The sequence below is a fragment of the Dasypus novemcinctus genome, chromosome 10 (assembly GCF_030445035.2).
Source record: "Dasypus novemcinctus isolate mDasNov1 chromosome 10, mDasNov1.1.hap2, whole genome shotgun sequence".
NCBI classification, from domain to species: Eukaryota; Metazoa; Chordata; class Mammalia; order Cingulata; family Dasypodidae; genus Dasypus; species Dasypus novemcinctus.
This window is the reverse complement of record NC_080682.1, coordinates 10,731,905-10,755,315: the sequence shown is the minus strand read 5'-3', so window position 1 is coordinate 10,755,315 and position 23,411 is coordinate 10,731,905. Positions and strand designations below refer to the sequence as shown.

The following is a 23,411-nucleotide window of genomic DNA, read 5'->3' as shown; positions in this document are numbered from 1 at the left end:
CTCTGCCTCTCTCTTGCTGTGTGGCCTTAGGTGAGTTACTTGGCCTCTCTGAGGTTCAGTCCCTTCCCCTCTAAAAGGGGACAACACTCCTGACCGACATCTCAGCTGGAAGGTGGTAGAGCCTCCACTGATGCTGGTTTACTTCCAAAGCAGAGGTCCCCCTCTTGAGCACCCCCAGTGAGGCTGGATTGCCCCCTCTGCCCAGGGCTCACTGCTCTGGGAGGCAGCCTGTCCCCTGTGGGCCAGCTTGGTGCCATCTATCCTAGGCTCCTGGGTCTGACCTCTGGACCAAGAAATTCCTCCTCCACGATACTGGATACTTGGCATCCTCCCTTTCGACTTTCGTCGACATCTCCAGGCTCCTGCTTTCAGTCTGACCCCTCTAATCTATCATGCACACAATAGCTGGAGACAGATTCTTAAATACGGCCTTGATCATGTCCTGCTCCTGCTCTATAACCTTTCATGGTTCCCTATTATCTTCTGGGCAAAGTCGGAATTCCTTGTCCACTCCTAGCCCAGTCAGGACTCAGGGGCTTTCTCCCTACTGTCTAATCCAGCCAAACAGGTCTGCTCACCATCTGCCGAGCCCCACCTGGTGCCCCAGAACACCCACCAGCCCTGGCCTGGCCCACCCCCTCCCTCGGGACTGCTGGGTCTTGCCAGCGAGCTCTGCCGTGCCAGGACTCCCAGCCTGGCAGCAAGCACCCATCCTGCTGCCCCCCAGCCCGCCTCCCCTTGCTCCTCCTCTACCTCCCCCCTCCGTGTGTGGCTCACAGCCCAGACTTTGCCTCCCCCTTCCAGAGAAAGCCGAGGCCATCTGGGAGGAACCCCCTCCGTGGTCTGCCCCTGCACCCGTAGATGCAGCTCCTTCCCTACCCCCCCCCAGCCTAGAGGCCCCTCCCCAGCCTAGAGGCCCCTCCCCCGCAGCAGCGCACGTCACCTGCTGAGCGCCTGGCTCCTCTGTCACCCTGGCCTTTCGCCTTAGCCCTGCCTAAGTCCCTCCATCCTCGAACACTCCCACCCCCACAACACACATACACTCACACACACACACACCTCCCTTCCAGGTTCCCCTTAGCTACCACTTCCAGCCAGGCTACTGCTGCCTTTAAAGAAAAAAATTATTATTATTATTTTTAAGCTGGGCTTCTTAAAAGGGTTGTTCACACTCCTCTCTCCACACCCTCGCCTCGCTCTCCCCAACCTGCTGCAGTGCCACTTCGCCCTCTGCCTCTCGAGGGAAGCTGTCCTTGCCAAGGTCACCGGCGACTTTGCTATCTCTAAACCCAGAGGCCTGGACCCCTGGGGGCCGCCCCCCGGCCAGCCAACCTCTGGAGCGTTGGTCTTTGACGCTCCGGCCCCCGTCCTGCGAGGTCTGCTCGCAAACCCTGGGCTGCGGACACCCCGCTCTCCACCCTCGGCCCCCCGGCACGCCCGCCCTGCGCCGCAGGGGTCCCCATTCCGCCAGTTGCCTCTGGCCATCCGCCTTTGGCCACCTCTCAGGCACTTCCAGCGCACTGTCCAGCACCCCAGTTCTGCCCTCCTCCCTGGTCCCCCTCCAGCCAGTTCCAGAGCGGAAACTTGGACGTCACCCTCAACTCCTCCCTCCCCTTCACTTCCAGCTCCATCAGGCTCCAATTCCTGTCACTCTCCCCACCCCCACCGCCACCCTCCTGCCTTACCCCATTACTGATACCGCCCCCCCACTGGCCTCCCTGCCTCCTCTCCTGCCCTCCTCTAATCTGTTCTCTAGTCAACAGCCAAGGCAGATCTTTGGAACCCAATCTGCCCATCAATCCTCTGTTTCTCATTATCCTTGGATTAAACTCAAGCTCCTTAGCATGACTTATCTGCTCTGAAATCTGGCCCCTGCATCCACTCCTCCTTCCCCTTTCCCATGGGGTTGACCCCGCCTCACTGTCAGCCCTTCCCAAGGCCCCAGACACCACGATTGGTTCAGAGCCGGACTAGAGACCTTAGATGGCCCAATCAGCAGGTGGCAGATTATGGGACAAAGGCCAGAAAGCTCAGCCCAGGAGTGTTGGCTGCCGTCTTCCGACCCTCAAGGCCAGCTGACACTGCAGAGGGTGACACTGTGAAGGGCAGAATGAAGAGCTGGGGGGAAAACTGGCTCCCTAGGGACATCATTGAGCCACTTGATCAAGCCTCACCTGAAGCCACCGAAACTCTGAACTTTTCAGCTAAATAAGCCATTACAGTTGGAGACTGATTGACTTCCATTTTCTGTCACTTGCAACCACAGCTGCTGAAACAGTACATCTCTCAACACTACTCCACTAGAACTTATGCTTTAGCCACACGCCACTGTGTGCAATTCCCAGGATGCACTGAGGTCTCTTTCTTGCCTTGGAGTCTTTCTATGTGTGATTCCTGAGGCCGGATGGCCCGTTCCTCCTTTCCTTGCTGACACATTCTTATTTGCCTTTCAAGATGAAGCTCAGATGTCACCTGGCCTAGGACATCCGCCCCCTCCCCATCTCAGCACGGCTCATGCTCTAATGTAACCACTTGGTTATCTGCCTGCCCCTTCCTTGACTCTGTGAGCCTGAAGAGGGTGGGGCACCTGTCTCATTCACCTGTGTACCCCCAGCTCCACAGAACTGGCACATAGTGAGTGCTCAACAAATGGCTTCTGAATAATTAGCCCAAGGTCTTCCCAAGTGCTGCCTCCTCAGGAAGTCCTCCATGATGCCCCTCCCCTCCTTAGCTGCCCCCAGCCCCTCTCACTGTGCAGGTACCTACACTGCCAGTTCTGAGATTTCTTCTTACAAACCCACCTGTATTTTACCAACAGATTCAGCTCTCCTCTAGGGCAAAGACTTATAACAATAATAGAATAGCCAACATCTTTGAGTGCCTATTATTTACTTTTTCACAGCTACTTCCCTTGAGCCTACAATAGTGCAGGTACACAGTAGGTGCTCCACAACTATTGTTGAATAAATTAGTGGAAGGGTAACAAATGAATTGAGTGCTTATAGGCTTCCAGTCACTGTATACAAAATGCTTTACCTAAATTATCCAGTTTCTCCCACACAGCAGTCCTAAGAGATATTCCAATTGCCTTGCTTTATTTTTTACTTTTTTTATCATCTTTTTTTTCAAAGATATATAAAGCACACAAAATTGTCTTGTTTTAGACTTGAGGAAGCCGACGCTCTAGAAGGTGACCTAAGATCACACAACTGGGAAGTGGTAGAGCTGGGATCTGAACCCAAGCCAGCTCATGCAGAGCCCTATTTTTCATATACTTGTGTGCACACATTTTCAGTTAGGATACATTTGGCTGCAAGTAAAGGAACAACCAATCAATGGTGGCTTGAACAAAACAGCTGTTTTATTATCTCTTTTAAGAAAGATCTGTCAGGAAGCAGACGTGGCTCAACTGATGGAGCTTCCGCCTACCATATGGAAGGGCCTGGGTTCAATCTCTGGGGCCTTCTGGTGACAAAGAAGAGAAAGCGTGACCACACAGCAAGCCAGTGCCACATGGTGAGCCAGTGCCCGCACAAGTGCCCATGTGTTAAGCCAGTGCCCCACACAAGAGAGTCACGCAGCAAGAGGGTGACACATCAAAAGAGAGACAAGGGGAGAGACAAGGTGAAGTGCCACCGAAACTAGGAACTGCGGCGGCGCAGCTGACACGGAACCTGTCTCCCCATCTGAGGTCTCCAGGAATTGAATCCCAGTGAATCCTAGAGGAGAGAAAATGGGAAGAGACGACAAAACAGACAGCAAATACAGGGTGGGAGGATGGGAAGGGGGGGCATAAATTAAATTTAAAAAAAAAGAACATGCTTTAAAAAGAAAAAAAAAGATGTGTGGGGAAGCAGATGTGGCTTGAGTGGTTGAGCATCTGCTTCTCATATGGGAGGTCCAGGGTTCAGTTCCTGGTGCCCCTAAAAACACACAAACAAAAACGACAAGCAAACAAATGGGTAAAGAAAAGAACTCAGGGGGGCCAATGTGGCCCAGCGTTTGAGCACCAGCTTCCCACTTAGGAGGTCCCAGGTTCGTTTGTGAAGGCTGGTGTTGACAGGCTCAGGTGGGATATCAAGGCTTCGGGTGCTTCTCACCTCTCAGCTCTGCCTCCTCCACACATCAGATTTGCCCTCATGGTCACTAGCTGGCTGCAGCTGCACCAAGCATCACAACCTGGAGGGGAGGAGAGGGAAGGGGAGGGGAGGGGCGTGGACTTTCTCCTTGGCATCTCTCTTTTTATCAGGAAGAAAAATCTTTCCAGAAATCCCTGAGCAGGCTGTGGGAAAGGGGAATGGGGCTCTCATACTTGGACTGAAGCCGCCATGCTGGTGCTCCAGGCCAAGCACACCTGCCATGATGTGGGATCTCCACTCCTCACCTGAGCAGAGCTGGGGCTCTGTTAGCAAGGGAGAAGGAGGCCCTCACCGCAAAGCGGCCCACTCCATCCCCCTGCCACTGCCCCCTCCCTGCCTTAGAGCATTCAGGGGTCCTGGTCGACTGAGCTACAAACAGAAAAAGGGTGGGAGGGCCCCTTCCCAGGCAGCCCTGGACTCGGGCCTGGAGCCACGGCCCCCAGGCACCCCCCTTTCCTCCCAGGGAAACCAGTCACCAGGGCTTCCTCTCCTGGTGGAAAGCCGGCCCTCACGGGTAAGTCCGCAGCAGCAGCTGGACAGACAAGTCGATGGATTTCAAATTGTCTGTAGATGAGATTCCTTCATTCATTCATTCAACAGGGGGTTATTCGCCATCTCCTCTCTTCCGCCACGAAGTCTTCATCAGCGGATATTGGTTGGCAGGTTGCCCGGAGACTGTGCTGATGAGGAGTCTGTGTCTGTACCTTGCCTCAGCAGGAAAGGATGCCAGGAGGGATTAGTAATGTCTGCCACGGGCACAAAATGGGTGGCAGGGAGGCAGCAGCAGAGCTGGACTGAGAAGGAAAAGACACCAGGAAAGAAAGAAGGGATTCTGGGCAGAAAGTCCTTGACCCTAAAGAAGGGGACCTGGAGCAACGGCCCCTATGCACAGGGGGCCAGCCCAGCCTGGGCAAGGACCCGAAGATGCTGTGGGCATCTCGTCACCCTGCGCTTGGGAAGTGACTGGCCCTCTCTGGGCCTTGGAGGGGTCAGCCTAGATGACCACTTCACTCCCTTCCAGCCCTGACATTCTAACAGCTTCTCCTCTTCTGGAGTCCAGCAACAGCAGCTGTCACCCTTATATCCACCCACCAGTTGTTGCCTCCTGCTGGCTTCCAAGGCCAAGGGCAGCGGAAGACCTCACAGCTGAGGATAACTAGCACAAAGCCTTAACTGGGGCCTTGTGCTAGATATCTACTGCTACATAGCAAATGACCCAAACTGACAACTGACTCAAGGCAATACATATTTATTATCTTTTGACACTTCTGTGAGTCACTGATGGGTAGGACTCGGGGTTTCCTATGAGGTTACAGTCAAGGTGTCGGCTGGGGCTTCAGTCATCTGAAGGCTTGGCTAGTGCTGGATTCGGGTGGGTTGTCGCGTCTCAGGGGCTTCTTGGCTCTGCCTCCTTCAGAGTCTCCCTCGCGGTGGCTCGCTCACTCGCTTAGCACATTGGTGCTGGCTGTTGGGGAGAAACCTCAGTTCCTTGCCACATGGACGTGGCCATGGGACTGCTTGTCCTCGGGGGCCTGGCGTCTGACTTCCACTTCCTTTATGAACTACAAGTCACACACCATCGGTTCCGCAGCAGCATTTCGTTGTCACACATGGGAGGGGATTACACAAGGGTGTGAACACCAGTAGGTGGGGCTCATTTAGGGCCATCCAGGTGGCTGGATAAGAGACCCTGTACACTAGGGGGTTCTTGGGGCCAGAGGCCACAAAGGAAGAATCTTCTAGATCGAGCTTGGGGAAGATGGAGACTCGGGAAGCATCCCCAGAGTGGGGTCTTGACCTCCTATCTCTATCTGCGCTGGCTCAGGTGTCACGTCCTCGAGGGAGCCAGCTGCCTCTACTCCGTGTCCCCACAGCTCCTGTGTCTGCCACCATATTTCCTTCAGCAAATATTTACCGAGCACCTGCTCCATACCAGGCACCCAGCTTGGTCTCGGGGTATAGCATTGGGGTTGTCGAATTTAGCAAATCAAAATATAGGGCACTCAGTTAAACTTGAACTCAGATGGACCATGGGTAAATTCGTCCATGTGCTTATCTCTGGGCTTGAGCGGTCATGGGAGAGAGAAGGCAGGTAGTCCCTGGCCGCCAGGAACCTACCAGTGAGGAGACAGCACAGGAATGGACAGGTCTGAGGTGGTGGGACAGGCAAGAGCAAGGCCACGCGAGACTCCAGAAAGGGGGCCCAGGCCGGCCACATGGCGGCATGAGGGAAAGTTCCAGCAGAAAGTGACAGCTAAGCTGGGGCCTGAAGGGCAAGTCAAGGAGGAGTCAGTAAGGAGGAAAAAGAGGGAGAGCCTGGCGCCGAAGGAGAAGGAAAAGATTCAGGTGGCAGGGACCTGGGGCCCCAGGTGGGCCATGGAGAGAGGGCACTGGCCAGACGCTAGGTCCCTGTCCCAGTTCAGGACCACTGAGCGGCTGGAACTGGCTCAGATGTGCATTTTTGAAAAGCAGGGGTGTGTGGAGTCGCAGGCGCGCAGGAAGGGGAGTCTCAAGGTGTTGCCAGGAGGTCCAAAGAGGAGGACTCAGACATGTCCAGCAGATTTAACCAAACTGCTGATGGCATCTCCCACGTGACTGGGGAGGCGGGAACAGGAGCAGACCGCTCCCGGTGCAGGAGTAAGGAGTGAGAAGCCGGGAAGTAGGCAGAAGTGGAAAAGGCTGACTTCTCCAGAAGAGCGGCGTGAAGGGAGGTTCTCTTAAAAGTCAGGGGACCGAAAAAGAAAAGGGAAAAAAAAGGGGACCTGAGCAGGCCAGGGGGGGAGGGATAATTGAAGGGGGGGAGGGGTTGACCCTGGAGGCAGCTCAGGTCCCGCAGTGGGTGGTAGGAAGAGGAGGGGCAGGGGGGCTTCCAAGCCTTTGGAGGAAGCCTGGGGCGGTGCCAGGGGCCGGGTCGGGACCCCCATCTGCCAGCTGATCCCCCAGAGCAGGGACTGCTGCTTCCCAACTGCTGTGACACCCCCTTGGGCAGGGGTCCTCACCGACAACAGGGAGTCCATGGCAGCCCCCCAAGCCTTGGCTGGGCGAATGAATGACTATTTGGGAGCAGCCGAGAGCTGCAGAAAGAGGAGGGTAAAGGGCAGCGTTTCAGGGAGCGGCTGGGTTGGGGGAAGGGGCAGAAGAGAGTCCGGGAGGGAGGCGGGGGAAGGGGCCTGGGAGAGAAGGGGGGAGGTCAGAGAGGAGCGTGGAGAAGGGGCACCGTGGACGCTGGGAGGCCCCAGGTCGGAGGGAGCAGCTCATGAGGTGCAGTGGACGGCCAGGTGTTTGGGGGGGGGAGGGAATGGGGGGCAGCAGAGGCGCAGTGGGGCCCAGTCTAGGGGCGGGGGTGGGGTGGGGATGTCCCTTGGAAAGGTGGGGGAGGTCCGGGCCAAGTGCTGTACAGCCAGCCCATCCCGCTCAGGGCTCCCAGCCACTTGCACGATGAAAACGAGGATGACGGTTATTGGTGTTCTCACTTCATGAACAAGGAGACGGAGTCTGAGAGGTTCGATGCCTTGCCTAGCGTCACAGAGCCAGAAAATCGCAGAGAGGGGCTTACACCCGGGCACACCTCACTCCCAGGCTGGCTCTGTCCATCGCCGCCCCACAGCACACAGAAGGCCGGGAGCAGGGGAGGGAGCCCGCAGTGGGGGGGCAGCCCCCGGGGAGAAGGGCTGCTGGGGGGGCAGGGAGAGGGAATCGGGCCTCCTCGGGCCTCTCGGTGCCCTGGATGATGTCACCTCTCCAAGGGACTACTGGGCTCCCTTCCCAGGCCTTGCCTGGTCTCCAGCAAATTCCAGTAGTCCGGGGGAGGAGCAACCCAAGACTTGGGAGAGGCAGAGGGTTGGGGTCCCAGGGGATCATGGTGGCAGTCATCTGTTCATAAAGTTCAACGAAGGTAAAGAGACCAGAGAAGTCAAAATAGGGTGGGGAGGCTGTGCTGGGAAGTCCCGGGGTGAGCCTCCCTCCCTTCCCTGCCCCTGCAAATGCTGTTCCCTCCGCTGTGTTTTCTAGCCTCCTTCTCCTTAAAGGGCAAGAAGCTCAGATGCCCGCTCTTCGTACCTTGGCCTTCCGTCTCCCTTCCTTAGCTCCCTCTTCTGTCCCCCAAGTGCTGGCGACCAGATTTTCAGGCAGCCAAGCAGGACATTCTAGTCCACCTGCCTCCCCGCCGTGACCTCATCCACTGATAGGCTCTCTGCACTGAGATTTGTCGCTCTAGCCTGGACCTCTCCCCTGAACCTCAAACTCTTCCTACTTCACATCTCCACATGAATGGCTAAAAGCCAGCTCAAACCCATGGCCAAAGTGGAATTCCTGATCTGCTCCTATCCAGCTTCATCAGAGCAAGTTACTCCATTGTCCCAGGGAGGAGCTCAAGCTAGGAACCTTGAAGGCATCTGCACTTGTCCCTTTTCCCCACCCCATCCAAGCCATCAGCAAATCCCGCTGATTCGCCCTTCAACGTGTATCCAGAAGGCACCCCTTCTCCCACCTCCACCACTCTTCACTGGGGAATAGTGCTTTCATTCTAGCCATCCTAGCCGTGGCCTCTGCACTGGCTGCCTTCTCCCTTTGACCCAGTCCCTACACTCTTTTCTCAACCCAGCAGCCCAGTGGCCCTAATAAGACATAAATCAGTCACAACGCTCTTCCACCCAGACTCCCCACTGATGACTCAACTGAAGCCTTTCAAAAACCGAAATGATCCCTCCCTCCCCCGCTTACCTCATTCACCTGTTTCTCTTCTCCTGCTGCCCTCCCTGCCCAGGCCACCCTGTACTTCTTATAGCTCCTCTAACATTCCAGGCGTGATTCCTCTTAGGGACTTTGCACTTACTCTTTCCCCCAGCCTGGAATGCCCCTCCCCCAGATAGCCACAGGACTCACTCTGCTTCCTTTCCTCCTTCTGGTCTTAGCTCAAATGTCACCTTCTCAGGTTCACCTTCTGAGCACCCTAGATAAAGCTCCGACCTCTCCCCACCCCCTTCCCCACACCATTTCCTTCCATTGCCCGGTATCATCTAAAGCAGTACCAATTGCAGTTAGTTATTTAATTACCTGCCTCCCCCTTCTAGAATTCAAGTTCTAGGAGGGCAGTGTTTTCTGTTTTGGGTGTGGCCTGCTGCCTGGAACAGTGCCTCACACAAGCCAGGGACTCAACAAATGTTGATGGCCTGTTGGGGACCACGCACTGCTCTGAGCAAGTCCCTGAAGCTTGAGTCTTGGACAGCAGTTCTCTGGTTTTCCTATGTAGGACCTCACTAGGGAGACTCTGGTTCCACCCCCTGGAGATTTCGGGGGAGTCTGCACACTGGACGCGCTCCCCAGGTGACTCTGACAGCTGGTCTTGCGGGGTCACACTCTGGTCTGCTGGCGAAGACTGAAATGACCACGCCCGGGGTCTCATTTTAATAGCTCCATCCACCCTCTATTAAACAGTTGTCACGCGCCTGCCTCCTCTTCTAAACAGTGGCGTTTTGGACGGCGATAGCATCTTGCACCTCCCTGGGCCCAGCACGGGGTAGGTGTTAGTAAATGTTTAGTAAGACAGCGAATGAATGGAGGGTGAATGAATGGGTAGAAGACGGATGAATGAATAACAGGATTCCGACCAGAAAAGGAATTTCAAGGGTTCAAGATCTAGGAGGTGGGAAGGTTTCCAAAGACCTCCCCGGTGCCCGAAAGGACCGTGCCGATCACACTGGCCCTCGGTGCAGGTGGCTGCTCCGCCGGCAGCTCCCGGTGCGGAGAGACGCGGAGAGCAGGGGCGGCGCCGCCACCCACCCGGCAGCCGAGCCGCGCGCTTCTGCGAACAGGGGCGCGCGGGCGGCGCGGCTGTTGCCATGGCTACAGACGCAGCCTGGCTCGGGGCGGGCGGGCCCGGGCTGGCTACGTCATCCTCAACGCGACGCGCCTCCGCGCCTCCCCGCTGGTCGAGGCCGAGACCCTCGCGCCCGCCTCCCGGGCTTTCCACCTGCGCGCCTTCCCCTCGCTCGTCGCGCCCCCGGGTTCTGCGCCGGCGCGGGGCCCGCGAGGGCGCGCAGGGGAGCCCGCGAGGCGCATGCGCGCTGCGAGGCCTGCTGCCGCTCTCGGGTCGCCGCCGCCGTTGCCGCCTCCCTGCCGGCAAGTGTGTAGAGGAGGAGCTGAAGGCCGCCGCCGCCGCCATGGGGGTGAGTGAGGCCGGGAGAGGAGACGGGAGGTCCAGGAGCGCTCCTTGCTCCCCTAACCCCCTTCGCTCCCATTGTTCCTTGAACCCCCCTCACGTGACCCTGACCCCCTTCGGCCTCACGTGACCCCCAGTCCCCACATGACCCGACTCCCCCATTCTAAGGGTCCCCACGCTTGTCCTAGCCCGGAAATGCCCTGGGGAGCCCCCCTTCTCCGGGGCCCCACCTCCTCGGGTGCCCCCCACCCCTCGCGTCCCGCCGGCCCTTCCTCACTGACCTGTCTTCTCGGCCTCCCCTCCCCCCCTCCCGCGCTCTCTGAGCTCATTTCCCCCGAACCCTGGGGTCACCCATCACCTGGCTGTCACCGGCTTCGCGGTTTCCCGTATCCTAGGCCAACCCTGGCTGGAAGGAACTGAGGCCCAGAGAGAAGCAGGCGCCCGGCCAAGGTCACGCAGGGAGTTACTGGGGAGCCAGACCCGAGTTTGCGTCTCCCGACTCCCAGTCTGCTGCACTTCCCACTACTCGGGCCCCCAGGGAAGCCGGTTCCCCTATGCTCTTTGGAAACCTCCCCACGGGTTCCCTCTAAAGTATTCTCTTCCCTTCCAGCGGAGGCCTGCTTTCACAGCCTCCTAGACGTGGTGAAGTGTTACTTGGGTTGTTAGTAGCCCTGAGACTGCAGGTGGTTTTGCAGAGGGTGCTGTGGGGAAAGTGCAGAGGGAAGAGAGGGGGTGGGGATGGTTATTGACCCTTTCTCTGTGCATGAGAACCTGGCGGTGTCTTCTCCAGCGTGTGTTGATAATAGGGTCAGGCAGAAGTTACATGTTTCTGCAAATTCAATCAGGCACTTATCAGTCACTCTCCTAAAAATGTAACTGCCTCTCCCCTCTCTATATGAGTATTTACATGGAATGTCCCACCACGTTCAGGGAGCTCTGACTTTGGAGAGCCAGAGATGCCTTGGTTCCACCCCTATATCTTTGCATGGCCTTTCTGAATTTAAATGTCCTCATCTGTCTAATGGGGATAAAGATACCTCCCCTATAGGGTTGTCTTGCCGATTTAATGAGATAAGGGATGTAAATAGCCAGCAGGTGCCTCCTAAGTAGAGACTGTTATTTTTGCCTGTAATTCTCAGCCTTCACTTTGGTTCTCTAAAATAGATCCATGTTATTTTTAACTCATTGGGTTTGTCCCTAATGTTATTAACCTAGATTTTTTTTTCTCACCTAAATATTTATTGAGGGAACAAATCAATCCTTAGACAAAAATAGTTGTCTAATGCATGTCAAAACACAAACATTCATCGTGTTTCAACAAGGAATTTTGGATGTCATGTGCTTCATCTGTAGAAATCTCAAGTCTAGAGCCCTTAGGCCTGTGTACTTAGATTTTGGTGAAAGGTCCCTGACCTTAGCTCTTGTTGAGTCTAAATGAAACCTGTGTCTCCGGTATTGCTTCGTAAGTATCTACCCAGCATAAGTCACTCCAGACTGAGCAGAAAACAGGAAGCATAACATGACGTTCTGGATCAACTTGTCCTTATGGGTTCATTTGAAATGACAGGTTCCAGAGATTCAGCTTTCCCGGCTTCCTTTAGGGGACCAGTCTATTTACCTTCACACTTTTCACCTGTGCTTCTCAGAGGGGCCCCTTATAAAGCTCTTCTGGCCTAAAACTCATGGCAACAACAGGGAGACTTGAGTTTTCCTCCCTGAAACAGAGCTGGAACCCTCTCCTTACTCATTCCTCATCAGTGGAGGTGGTGGATGTCCCACCTCAGTGTCAGGAAGGCCATTGTTACTAGTGGCGACCTGGTGGTCGTGGGCCCTGCTTCTTTTGACATCCTGATCTCAGGCTGAGGGGACAGTGGCGGCCACTGAGCACCATTCTTTGCAGAGTTCTTTTGCCCTTGCTGCCACACATGTGTTGCCTGTTAGGAATTAGAATCTAGGTGCCTGTCTTCCTTCACCCAAAACAAGGTCTTCTCAAGTCCTAGATGCTGTGTGGGATGGAGGCATTGGCCCTGACAATCTCAGAGGTGCCTCTGGCCCCCAGCTGGTGTTTTTGTTTTTTGTTTTCTTTTTTCATTTTCTGTGTGACCCCTAGCAGTCAGAGCACTGCACGTGGAGATAGTAGTCTTGGCAGGAATAGGAGTTTTATACCTGCATTCAAAAAAACTTTACCTCTTTTTTGCAAGGAGTGCCCTATAAATGTTACTGTGATGTCGTAGAAAGTGCCTGAACTTCAGGGTTCTGATGTGGATTTGGATCTTGGATGATTTGTTCCACAGTTAGGAATGGAGGACCTCATTTGCGGAGCCCAGGGAATATGCTGGTGAATAAAGCAGCTATGCCTCTGCCTCAGGGGGTGCAGTCTGTGGGGCTGAAGGAAGAGGGTGGTAGAAAAACTCTGCGGGAACATGACAGTGAAGCCCAGAACCCCCCTCACCGGCGCTGTGACCCTGGACGTTACTTAACCTCTCTGTGCCTTGGTTTTCTCATCACAGAAGTGGGAGGGCACCCCTTGCTGTGTTGTAAGGATTAAAATAGATCATCTATGTTCAAGCCCTGGCAGAGTGTCTGACCCTAGAGGGTACTCGTTAAGACAGGCCTATAAAGAACTTTTTTAATATCCAGTCCATTCTATCATTTTATCCTTGAAAACTGAGGTGTGGCCATTGCTAGCCCCATTTTACAGATGGAGAAACTGAGGTTCTGAGAAATTGGGTAACTTGCCCAAAAGATGAAATAGGTTACGTAACGTCACACAGCTATGGAGTAGAAAGCTCAGAATCAAATCCAAGCCTCAGCTCAAAATCCTCCTCTCAAGCTTCCTTGGGAAAGACCCTTGATCATGATGAGCTTTTCTCTTCACTGTGCTGCTTTCCTAGTTTAGGAGACTGCCCTTCTGTGAGGCAGAGGCCTGTGTGTAGGCCACGGAGCACTTCAGGGCCCTGTCGGGGGCTGCAGTCTTAGGCTGTGGAAGCCCCCAGCCTCCCTCTGGGGATTGCCTGGCTTGCCACAGATAAGCCCATGAATCAGGAGGCCCAGGGCCGGCCCTCCTGCTGCCGTGCTCAGAAATTACTTACATCATGTGCTTAGAAGCGAACCAAGTGCCAGTGGGAGTCACGGTTTCCTTCCAGTGCCTTGGTCCTTCAGCTCTGCATCAGGTTGAGAGAGAACCAGTATGCAGAATGGAGGGAGCTTGCATGTACTGTGGAGGTTGCTGGCTTCTGACCCACACTGGCAGCTGTTCTGGGAGCCCAGCATTCGCACCCACTTCCTAGAGATTGTGTTGCTTTCAGAAGTCATGCAGCGGGTGGCAGGGGGTTGCAGAGGCCCAGTCCAACTGAACCTGAAGCTGATGCTCCTTCTGCCTCATTGTGTAGCCCTGGAGTCTTCCATCCTGAGGTCTCGGCTTCCTTAAGTCTACCTCAGTGTGACAGGCGGGGCCCTGGGGTAGCACTGTCTTGGCAAGTCAGCTGTTACCAGGCCAGATGGGCAGTGAGAAGTGAGCTGCTGAACCTTACCTCGGCGGGCGAGAGGCGGTCTCTGCTCACGAGGTTACTTGATGGCTGCGTGCAAGTTTGTTACACTGTAGGTGTAGGCTCTAGCAGTGTGCGGCGGCGTGGCTGGTGGGACAGGCAGTGGCTCTGCAGTATGACCCGCGGGGCTGCGTCTCCCTTCTGCTACTTACTCCCTGGAGAACACTGCCCTTCCCCTCCCCTCGCCTTCCCCTCCTCTTCCTGCTTTAGGGAGGCAAGCCGGGGCATCTGGCCTGGCTCCCAGCGCAGCACTCAGCCTGAAGGGAGTGACTAGCTGGGGTTGCTGGAGTTTAGACTTAGAGGAGCAATCCTGTTAGTTCATGGCATCTGAACTCTTTTGCTTCCCCGTTGCTTGAAACAGGATTTAAACAATCTCATTCTTTGGAAAACAGAGGCAGAATTTATCTCAAGAAACTTTCCCAGCAGCTGATTTTTCAACTCCAGACTGTTCATCTCTCTGAGTGCCCTTTCCTGGGTCCAATCAGTGTCACGGCAAAGATGAACTATGAGGAGGACAACCTCTCTCTGGGCTTGAGAGGGGATGGTGCCCTGGGAGCCGAGAGGTGGGGGTGGGGCAGGCTCTGCCCTTGGTGAAAAGCAGAGCTGTCTCAGCAGTGCCTTCAGGATACCTTCTGGGGACCCAGGCTGGTTGGGCGACCCCTCTTCAAGCATGTGCGGGGCCTGGCAGTGGGAAGGACAGCTGTCATTTATTGAGCATGTGCTATGCACTGTTGCCACCTCTCGGGGGCCTGGGAGGTTTTCAGAACCCCACTCATCAGAGGAGGGAAAGGACACTCAGAGGACAGTGTGCCCAGGGCCCATAGGGAGTGAAGAGCAACACTGGGCTTTGAAGTCGGTCTGCCCGGCTCCAGAGCCTGGGCTCTGCCCTGTGTTCCCAGCTTTTTACAAGAGGGGAGGAGGGTCTATTGAGGCCTGAGAAAAGCCTGTGTCAGCCTCAAAATGGGTGGATGGGATGTAGGATGGGATGTAGGTGCAGCTGTGGGGAAGTTGCCATTTTTGCCTGTGCAAGGAAAGCCTCCCTTTACCCCTCCCCAGCTGCCTGTGTGCCCTGCAGCTTGGGCTTGCTGCCACATGCCAGCTTCCCTACTGTCCTGGAGTGGCCTCTCGGGTCCTCCCCTCTGCTCTTGTCGCTAGGTGCACCTTACGCCTGCCACTTGGCCTTTGCTGAGCAGGGCTTCCAGGGGATGGCTCCTGCCTGTCAGCCAGAGTGCCTTGGCGCGGGCTTAGAAACAGGCCCGGCCCCCCAGTGGGCTGCCCCAGACCCATCTTTGGCTCCTAAAGTCAGAAGACACCGAAAAGGCTTTGAACAGATATAGGGACAGCTGTCAGCAGGTTCCCTGGGCGCCTTCTCCCCCCCTGAAACCTGCCCTGAAATGTGTCTAAAATTAATTGCTCCCTCCTTGGGAGGGAGTCCGGGGCACCAGGCTCTGCTGCAGGCAAGTCAGGCGATCTCCCTGTGTCCTCCTAGCCGCCCGAGGCCCAGCAAGGCCAGCAGGGCCATGCTTTCCCCACAAGGAAGCCGGGAAGGTCTTGTGACTAGGGAACGGTGGAATCTGCTTTTGAAGAGCGGCGGCTTTCCCAGCCCGCCACGTGTGGAGCAGCGAGACTGGGCAGTTTCCTGCCACGAGGCCAGGCCTGTGGATGCAGGCACCCTTGGGTTCCTTAAAGGAAATCTCTTCAAAGGGGCAAGTCACGGGTGTGGTCAGCCACAGCCCACAGCCCTTCCAGCCCGACTTTGCCTTTCTCCGTTGCAGAGAAAGTCGAGCAGAGCGAAGGAGAAGAAGCAGAAGCGGTTGGAGGAGCGAGCAGCCATGGATGCCGTCTGTGCCAAAGTGGACGCCGCCAACAGGGTGACTCTCGTGTCCTTCTCTGTCCCTTGCCCTTCTCTGTCCCTTGCCTCCTGGAACTTGCATTTAATTTGACTTCTTCTTGCGCCACTCTGTGGCCGACTTGTGTTACTACCCACCTTTCCCTTGCCTCCTCCTTGCTCCTTTCCCTTGCCTCCCGGTTGCTGCCACCGCCAAGGGAGCGAGTGCCTGCTGGCTTTAGAGTGGGGAGGAGGTGCCAGTGATTGGCCCAGGTGTGCAGGGACATGGCTTCAAATGGAACGCTCAGCTTTCCTCTCTGTGGGTCTCCTTCCTGACCACTAGAGGCATTTTTGTTAGAATTTTGCTCTTTGGAGAGGAAACCTCCTCTGGCAAGTGGCAATGTATAGTTTTTTCATTCATTCCTTCAGACCTTGTTGAGGTGCTGAAGGCTGTGCCAGGGGCTGAGGGGGTGCAGCGGCCTGGTCCTCAGGGGCCCCTGGTCAGGGGAGGAGTAGCTGTGAATCCGAGCACTAGACAGCCTGCTAAACACTTGGCATTTACACAGGATGTGGCTCAGGGATGTGGCCAGGGCTCCGACCAGGTTAGGCTGGGAGCTGCTTCTCAAAGTGCACAGATGGGTCAAGTGGGCCCTCTTTGGGTTAGCTGAGCTGGGAGCAGGAGTTCTGCCTATAGGGTTTATGCCAGGGAAGTGTCCTCTCTCCCTACACAGTGAGGCTAATGCAGCACTCTTGGGCCTCCTTGCCAAAGCTGCCCTCCGTGGGATTGCAGAATGAGGCCAAGGGGAGGGTTGGTGCAGGGCCTCTGGGGCTGGGGATTGAGCCTCTGTCGTGGGTCTGCGCAGCCTCGACCTTCCAGACACTGCGGCTCTGCAGGGCCATCTGGCTGCTGCATATGTTTGTGCCACTTCTCCTGTCTTTTCTTCCTCAGCTTGGAGACCCCTTAGAGGCTTTTCCCGTGTTCAAGAAATATGACCGAAATGGGTGAGTCGTATTTAGCATTCTTAACTCTTGTCTCCGGGTGTCTTCAGTAATTCACCTTCAGGTGTCCTTAGACCTGTCTTATCTCATTCTTCTTTCCTGAGAAGAAGCAAAAACTGGCTAGTACCCTCTCGATATAACACCCCCAGTTAAGATGCTAAAGGAATCTGTGCATGAGCACAGATTGCCCTTAATTGCAGACTATTTAGGACTTTGTAATCTCTCTGTACTTAGAGCTGAAACAAACTTGAAAAATCATCTCTTCTGACACCCTCAACTGAGGCTCAGAGCAGTTGATCGAGATTTCTGAACTATGGTGTTTCCCCCACAACAACTGAGGGCCCTTTCAATCCCAGCCCAGCACTCTTCCCTTGTGAATAGCATGGAATTGTGAAAGGGTTTTATAACCCTGAACAAACGACTTGACCTCTCTGTGTTTCGATTTCCTAATCAGAGATGGGTCTAAGTACTTTCCTTACAGATTTGGGAGGATTAGCTGGATTAGATGTACAGTTTTAGTGTTTGCAGCATCTTATAAGTTATGTGTTATTATTACGAATCCAATTTATTAGCGGATCTAGATTACAACTACCTCCCCTGTCTTTTGGTTTATAAAATAGGAAGCATGATCTGTCTTAGCCGAGACACTATTGATGAGTCACTTCTCTAGTGTAACATTTTGGCTTACAGGAAAAAAACAGAGTTGTGGTTTTAGAGACACCTGCGTTTAAATCCTAGCTCTGCCTCTTACTAATTTACTTATGTTCTTAGACAAGTCACTCATCCTCCTCAAGCCTCGTTTTCTTACCATTAGATAGGGTGATTATGCCAAACTTGCAAGTTTTTTGAAGGAGAAAAAAGAACATATTCAACTCCATAAATAACAGCTGGTATGAGTATTCTAATGAACAAGATAGACAAAATGGAAATAAATGAATTAGGAAATAAAGAGTATAGCCGGTACAATATATATTTGCCTTCCGTAGTGTGTCTGAAGTCATAGTACCACATTAGTTTATTGTCACTATCTGTGATCAGACATATTAGCATTCCTCTGATCATTCAGCTTCTGGGAATTCCTTTGACATAGTTTAGATTTCCCTTGCTGTGATATCTCTTCATATTTCCATACTCCACATTCCCATAACTTCTAGAAATATAAAATGGCTCTGAAGCAGGCATTGCCAGCCAACTCTGGGCGGCTTTGATGCTCGGAATCTTGTATGATTTATGTGTCTGTGGTCCCACTTCCACCTTGTTAAAGAATTCAGATTATGGAGAAGTTAGACCTACAGACAGGCCTTTGGAAAATGTATAGATAAGACACGTGCAGTGCTGTGTTTGGCCCGTTCTGATGGTTCCACTGTAGGTACTTAGAAACCAGTTAGGAGCAGGAAATTGCAAATCTACAAACTGAGCCCATGTGTGCCCATCAGCGGAGGGGGTGTTGGGAGCATCCTCTGAGGGACCGTATCAGAGGTCATGGAGGGATATTGAGATGGGAGCTCTGGAAGGACCTAGAGCCTACTGGGGATGTGGTGCTGCCTAGAGCACTTGGTTTCTTGGTCTGGCCACAGGCTTAGTTTTGTTGGAGTTTCCTTTAGAAACCAATACCTTGACACTTAAGCATTTGTTAGTTTAGGATAATAGTGTTGGGTTGGACACTCTTCGTTCTACCCTGCTTGGTCAGCGGAGAGCGTCGGCTGCTCCTCAGAGGGGCGTATGTAGGTCGTGGTCGTGGTGAAGGGCCAAGGTCATCCAGCAGGTTTCAGAGGTCCAGTTGGTAGATAAGAAGAAAAAGGCCTCATTGGACCCAGTGTGGAGTCAGTTCAGAAAGTAAAGCAGTGGAAACAGTGCCTAAGGGAGTAAGTGCGGGAACAAAGGAGGCGCCAGTGTCTGATAAAGTACAGAAAAGACCAAGAGGGTAGGAAAAGAAAGGAGAGGTAGCAGAGAGGGGCAAGACCTTCACCAAGGGCTGAGACTGGTAAGGACAGCTGAGGAGAGGCAGGGAATGGGACCACTGGTTGGGGCGGAGGGCCAGGTGATAACGGCCCTTAATCTCAGCCCGAGGTGACAATCCTGTGCATCAGAGGCTTGGGCAGGCCTCCCGGTTCGACTCTCAGGGAGGAAAGACTGCCCTGGCTCCGAATGCCTCCTTTCCCTCCTTCAGGTTAAACGTCTCCATTGAGTGTAAGCGAGTGTCTGGACTGGAGCCAGCCACGGTGGACTGGGCCTTCGACCTCACCAAAACCAATATGCAGACCATGTAAGGGTGCCCCGAAGGGCTTGGTCTCCCCGCGGCTTTCCTCCCCCAGAGTTCCCGTTCTGACTTCTGCCACATTTCCCAGGTATGAGCAAAGTGAGTGGGGCTGGAAGGACCGAGAAAAACGGGAGGAAATGACGGACGACCGCGCCTGGTACCTCATTGCTTGGGAAGATAATTCCATCCCTGTTGCCTTTTCTCACTTCCGGTTTGATGTGGAGTGCGGGGATGAAGTCCTGTACTGGTAGGAACCGTGGCTTGGGGCTGGGGCGGTGGGCGATGCTGCAGGCACTCCAGCTGTGAGACAGACCCCAGGGGCTGGCAGGGCGGCAGGTCTGTTCAGGCACCACCCTTGACACTCACCTCTGATGCTCCACCCAGCTACGAAGTGCAGTTGGAAAGCAAGGTGCGGCGGAAAGGCCTGGGCAAGTTCCTCATACAGATCCTGCAGCTCATGGCCAACAGGTAAGGGCCTGGCGGGAGGCCCCGGCGCGTCCTCATAAAGGGCTGCCTGTGCGGCCCGCTCTTCCTCGAGCCTCTGGGAGCCTTCCCTGCCTTGCTGTGACTCCAGATTTTGTACATGAGGCTCAGTGCCTGATCCGTGCTGTGCTCTGTGCCTAAGGAGGGGGCGCAGAGAGGAAGTGAGGAGGATTCCTGCTCTGGCAGAAGGCCGTCGGGTGGGGCGCCCGATGCCCGTGCACGCCGAGAAGCTCTGTGATAAAGGGAAGCCCTGAGCGCCGTGGGTGCCGAGAGGTGCAGGAATGCTTCTCAGGAGCGAATGGGAGGTGGCAGGCGGGGGCGGGAGAGGATCCAGACTCTGCTTCTCTTTCCCTTTTTTGTTTGTTTTTGCTTTTGAGGTACCAGGTGCCAGGGATTGAACCCAGGACCTTGTATGTGGGAAGCCAGTGCTCAACCCCGGAGCCACATTGGCTTCTCTGAGTTGGTTTTTTTCATATGTTTTGCTTGTTTGCTTTCTTTTCTTTTTTTTTTTAGGAGGCACCGGGAATGGAACCCGGGACCTCCCATGTGGAAGACAGGAGCTCAACCGCTTGAGCCACATCCTCTCCCTCTGCTTCGTTTTTAAAAGCTGTCCTCTCTGCTTCCTTCTCAGCACACAGATGAAGAAAGTTATGTTAACAGTATTTAAACACAATCATGGAGCCTACCAGTTCTTCAGAGAAGCGCTGCAGTAAGGGACTGGGCCTGGTGTAGGACCCTGTGGGTGGCAGGTGGTGCCATTTCCTGGTCCTCGTCCCCATTCCTCCTGAGCCTGAGCCAGGGATGGGTGAGATGCATAGCAGTGCCCTCTGGCTTGGTCACCTCACCCTCCTCCTAGAGGTCTCGTGAGTGGGGCTGGTGGGAAAGTGCTCAGGCCGGGGAGGAGAGCAGCCAGCCACCTGCAACCACTCCTTTTCTCCCACCTGCCTTGCAGATTTGAAATCGACGACTCTTCCCCCAGCATGTCTGGTTGCTGCGGGGAGGACTGCTCCTATGAGATCCTGAGCCGGAGGACCAAGTTTGGGGACAGTCAGCACTCCCATGCGGGCGGGCACTGCGGTGGCTGCTGCCACTGATCTCCTCGAGTCACTTGCAATTGGAATGCTCTGTCCTAAGGCCTGTCCTTTTCCTGGTCTCCTGCCACCTGCCAGGTGCCCGCGGAGCTGTGGCCTCCTCAGCCCTGCTCATGCCGGGCTGTACTCTCAAAGCACAGAATCCTGGGGGAGCAGTGGTCCAAGCTACAGATTCCCTGCCCCTCCCTTCTCCTGGAAGACCAGAATGCCAGGAGTGAGCAGAGAGGAGGGAGCACTGAGGGGGAGTGGGCAGAGGCCGGGCTGCATCGTCTCGCACAGTGGCTGCCTCCTCACATGGCTCTTGGGCCTGTGGGCGTAAGGTTCCCCCACTTCTCTGCAGCTGGATTTCTGACTGACACACACACACACACACGCACACACACACGGACAAAGGAGTGTTTATGCCTGCCTTGATGAGTCTGATGTCTTAGGTCTGGGCTCTGGTCCCCAAAGAGGAGGGGACTCCGTCTGTGATCTGGACATAGACTTACAGAAGCGGTGCTCTGCAGAGACCGCGGGAAGTTCTTTTGTGCCAAGACATGGGGCAGTGAGGGAGCTCTTTCTAGCTGTGCTTTCATAGATCTGCAGTTAAAGAGGAGTTTCACCCCAGGGGACCAGCCGCCTCTGAGCCGAAGGCTCCCCCTGTTGCTCCATTGCTGTCAGTGAGGGGCTGTAGCACCAGGGACAAGGTAGCAGCTAAGCCCCCCCCCCGTGGGGACAATCACTTTTCTGGGCTTTTGGACATGGCCGCATTCTCCCTTACCCTGTTGATGTCCTGCGGTGATGACACAGCAGCGACTGGAGTTTTTCATTCATATTTGAAAGCCAGAGGTCCTTACCTGTTCCTCTCCTTCGTCATCCTTTGCCACTTTCTCCCCCACCCTCACTCACACCCCATATACCTCTGCTCTCGTTCTCAAGGGGGGAGTTTGTCAGGGAGTCCCTTGTCTTCCCCCAGAAGGAGCCCTGGTTCCCACTCTGTTCCTTGCCATTCCTCTCCTGTCTTGGTGCTGACAGCTTTCTGAAGGTGGGGCATCCTCTCCTCCCGCCTCCCTCGCCTTCGGAGAGCCCCAGCCAGCGCAGGCCTGCTCTGCCTGCACTCCCCAGCCTGGCTCCTCACTGCCTCAGCCAGGCACTATCAGCCCCGTCTTGGCCGCGCCACAGCCCGGGCTGCAGCAGGAAGCCTCTCCTGGGCCCAGACAGCTGCTGGTGTTTGTGGCACCTGTGGCAGTGGGCGGCAGCAGGGAGGAGGCCACCTTCCTCTTCCCTCCCGGTGTAGAGGTAGAGGCCTCCTCGTCAGAGGCTGCGTGCCAGAACTTGTTCTCATCCTGACCTCTAGGCCTTGGTCCTGGGCCAGGGAAGGAAAGATGAGTCCTTACCCAGGAAGAGCACTCAATACTCCCGCTTGGGCATCCCCGAGCAGCTCGAGGGAATAACTTGAAGGTTCCAGCCTTTGGAAGGCTGCTCCTGTAGAAGGGCTGCCGGTCCCTCTGACCTCAGAGCCCATTTACTTCCTCGCCTTCTGCCCTGACTCCAGGGGCGGTCTGTCCTGGCAGGATCCCCCCAGAGCTGTTCTGGCCTCTCCTCCGATCCTGCCAGCCTGGCCCCTCTGCTGAGTGCCTGCTGCTCTTGACTCCACCAGCAGTGGGGCTTGGCACTCCCCAGGAGAGGGCCTTGCAGCTCAGCACTGGGGAAAGCCTGCCTTTCCCCTGCTCTGCTGGCTCCCGGGGGTTTTACCAGAAAGTGAAATTTTAAATTTCTAGGAGAGGATTGGTAAGCTCCTTCCAAGAATCATGGAAAGAAAGAAGCCTGTTTAGGAAATTACTCTCTGATCCTTGTCTCTGAGGACACAGAGTGATGAATATTAATTGTCTCAATATTGATAAATACTGATCATGGCTCTTGATACCTCCTGCTCAAGGGGACCAAAAGGAGCCCCAGTGTAAACCCATGTAAGGTGAGTTCAGTGTATGTTTTCTGTTTCCAGTAATTGGATACCTGGCACCAAGCCCGCTGGTAGGCAGGGTGCTCTGCCGTGCCCTGCTGGGGCCAGCTCCCAGGGCTGCTCGGGCCAGGGCCAGGGTCAGGGAGGCGCTGCTTGAGGCCAGCAGGCACATCCCTCTCCAAGGTTGCTGTCGATCCCATCAACTTCCCCAGCACCAGGCTTTCTCCCCTTCCCCCAAGTCTGGGTTTTGAGAAACATAGCAGGCATTTTGTACCAGGCTTTTTTGTTTGGGGCATGTTAAAATATTTTTTGAGGTATCTTTTTAGTTGTATCCACCCTATTTCAGGTTATTTTTGTTGGTGGGTATGTGTATATGACATCTGTATGGTTCTTTTTAACCCTTTCTGGTTTTTTAGAGGAAGCTTTGAAGATAAACTCCCCCTTGATATATATTATTTTTTTCTGTAGCAACTTAAATCACTGGAATCAAAGGGAGAAAGTGACCTCTTTTTGCATTGGTTGTGTTTGTATGTCACAAATAAAAGACACTTTGTTCAGCTGCTGGAATGGCTTCCTGATGCCAGGGTGCTGTGGGCGCAGGGGAAGCCCAGCCCCAACTGGCGAGGCTCCGCTTGGGCTGTTTGTGGTTCCGCCTAGACCGCGGGAGGCAGCTGGCTGGATGGCCTCCCCGAGGAGGAGGCCTCAGGCTGGGGCAACCTCAGGGGGCCTGGGCGAGCTGCCAGAGGTGGGAACAGGCCAGCTCTGTGCATCTTCAGGTGGGGGCCGTGATGTGAAGAAAGGAGCAGGGTTGATAGCTGCCCACGTGGGCACAGTTCCGGCACGTACTGGCCTCTGCCCCTGGTGGGGCACACCTAGGGAACTACTTGTACTGCTCACCTATCTTTGAGACACAAAGGCATCACAGCCCCTGGGAAGGAGAGCATTTCACTGCACTTAA

At 54.8% G+C, this 23,411-nt stretch overlaps 1 protein-coding gene across 1 annotated transcript; it reads left to right on the top strand.

Moving 5' to 3' along the window:
- The first annotated feature begins 10,072 nt into the window (after nucleotides 1-10,072).
- On the top strand, nucleotides 10,073-23,010 carry NAA40 (N-alpha-acetyltransferase 40, NatD catalytic subunit). Its single transcript, XM_004463003.4, has 8 exons — nucleotides 10,073-10,306; nucleotides 15,623-15,718; nucleotides 16,625-16,677; nucleotides 18,845-18,940; nucleotides 19,023-19,181; nucleotides 19,319-19,402; nucleotides 20,049-20,126; nucleotides 20,370-23,010. The coding sequence occupies exons 1-8, from the start codon at nucleotides 10,301-10,303 to the stop codon at nucleotides 20,509-20,511; spliced, it is 714 nt and encodes a 237-aa protein (XP_004463060.2). The 5' UTR covers nucleotides 10,073-10,300; the 3' UTR covers nucleotides 20,512-23,010.
- Nucleotides 23,011-23,411: the final 401 nt, after the last annotated feature.

Excerpts from the sequence above, each read along its gene's own strand:
- NAA40 (XM_004463003.4), top strand. Across the intron at positions 19,403-20,048 it reads CTGCAGCTCATGGCCAACAG|CACACAGATGAAGAAAGTTA; the intron begins GTAAGGGCCTGG and ends CTTCCTTCTCAG. Across the intron at positions 20,127-20,369 it reads TTCTTCAGAGAAGCGCTGCA|ATTTGAAATCGACGACTCTT; the intron begins GTAAGGGACTGG and ends CCTGCCTTGCAG.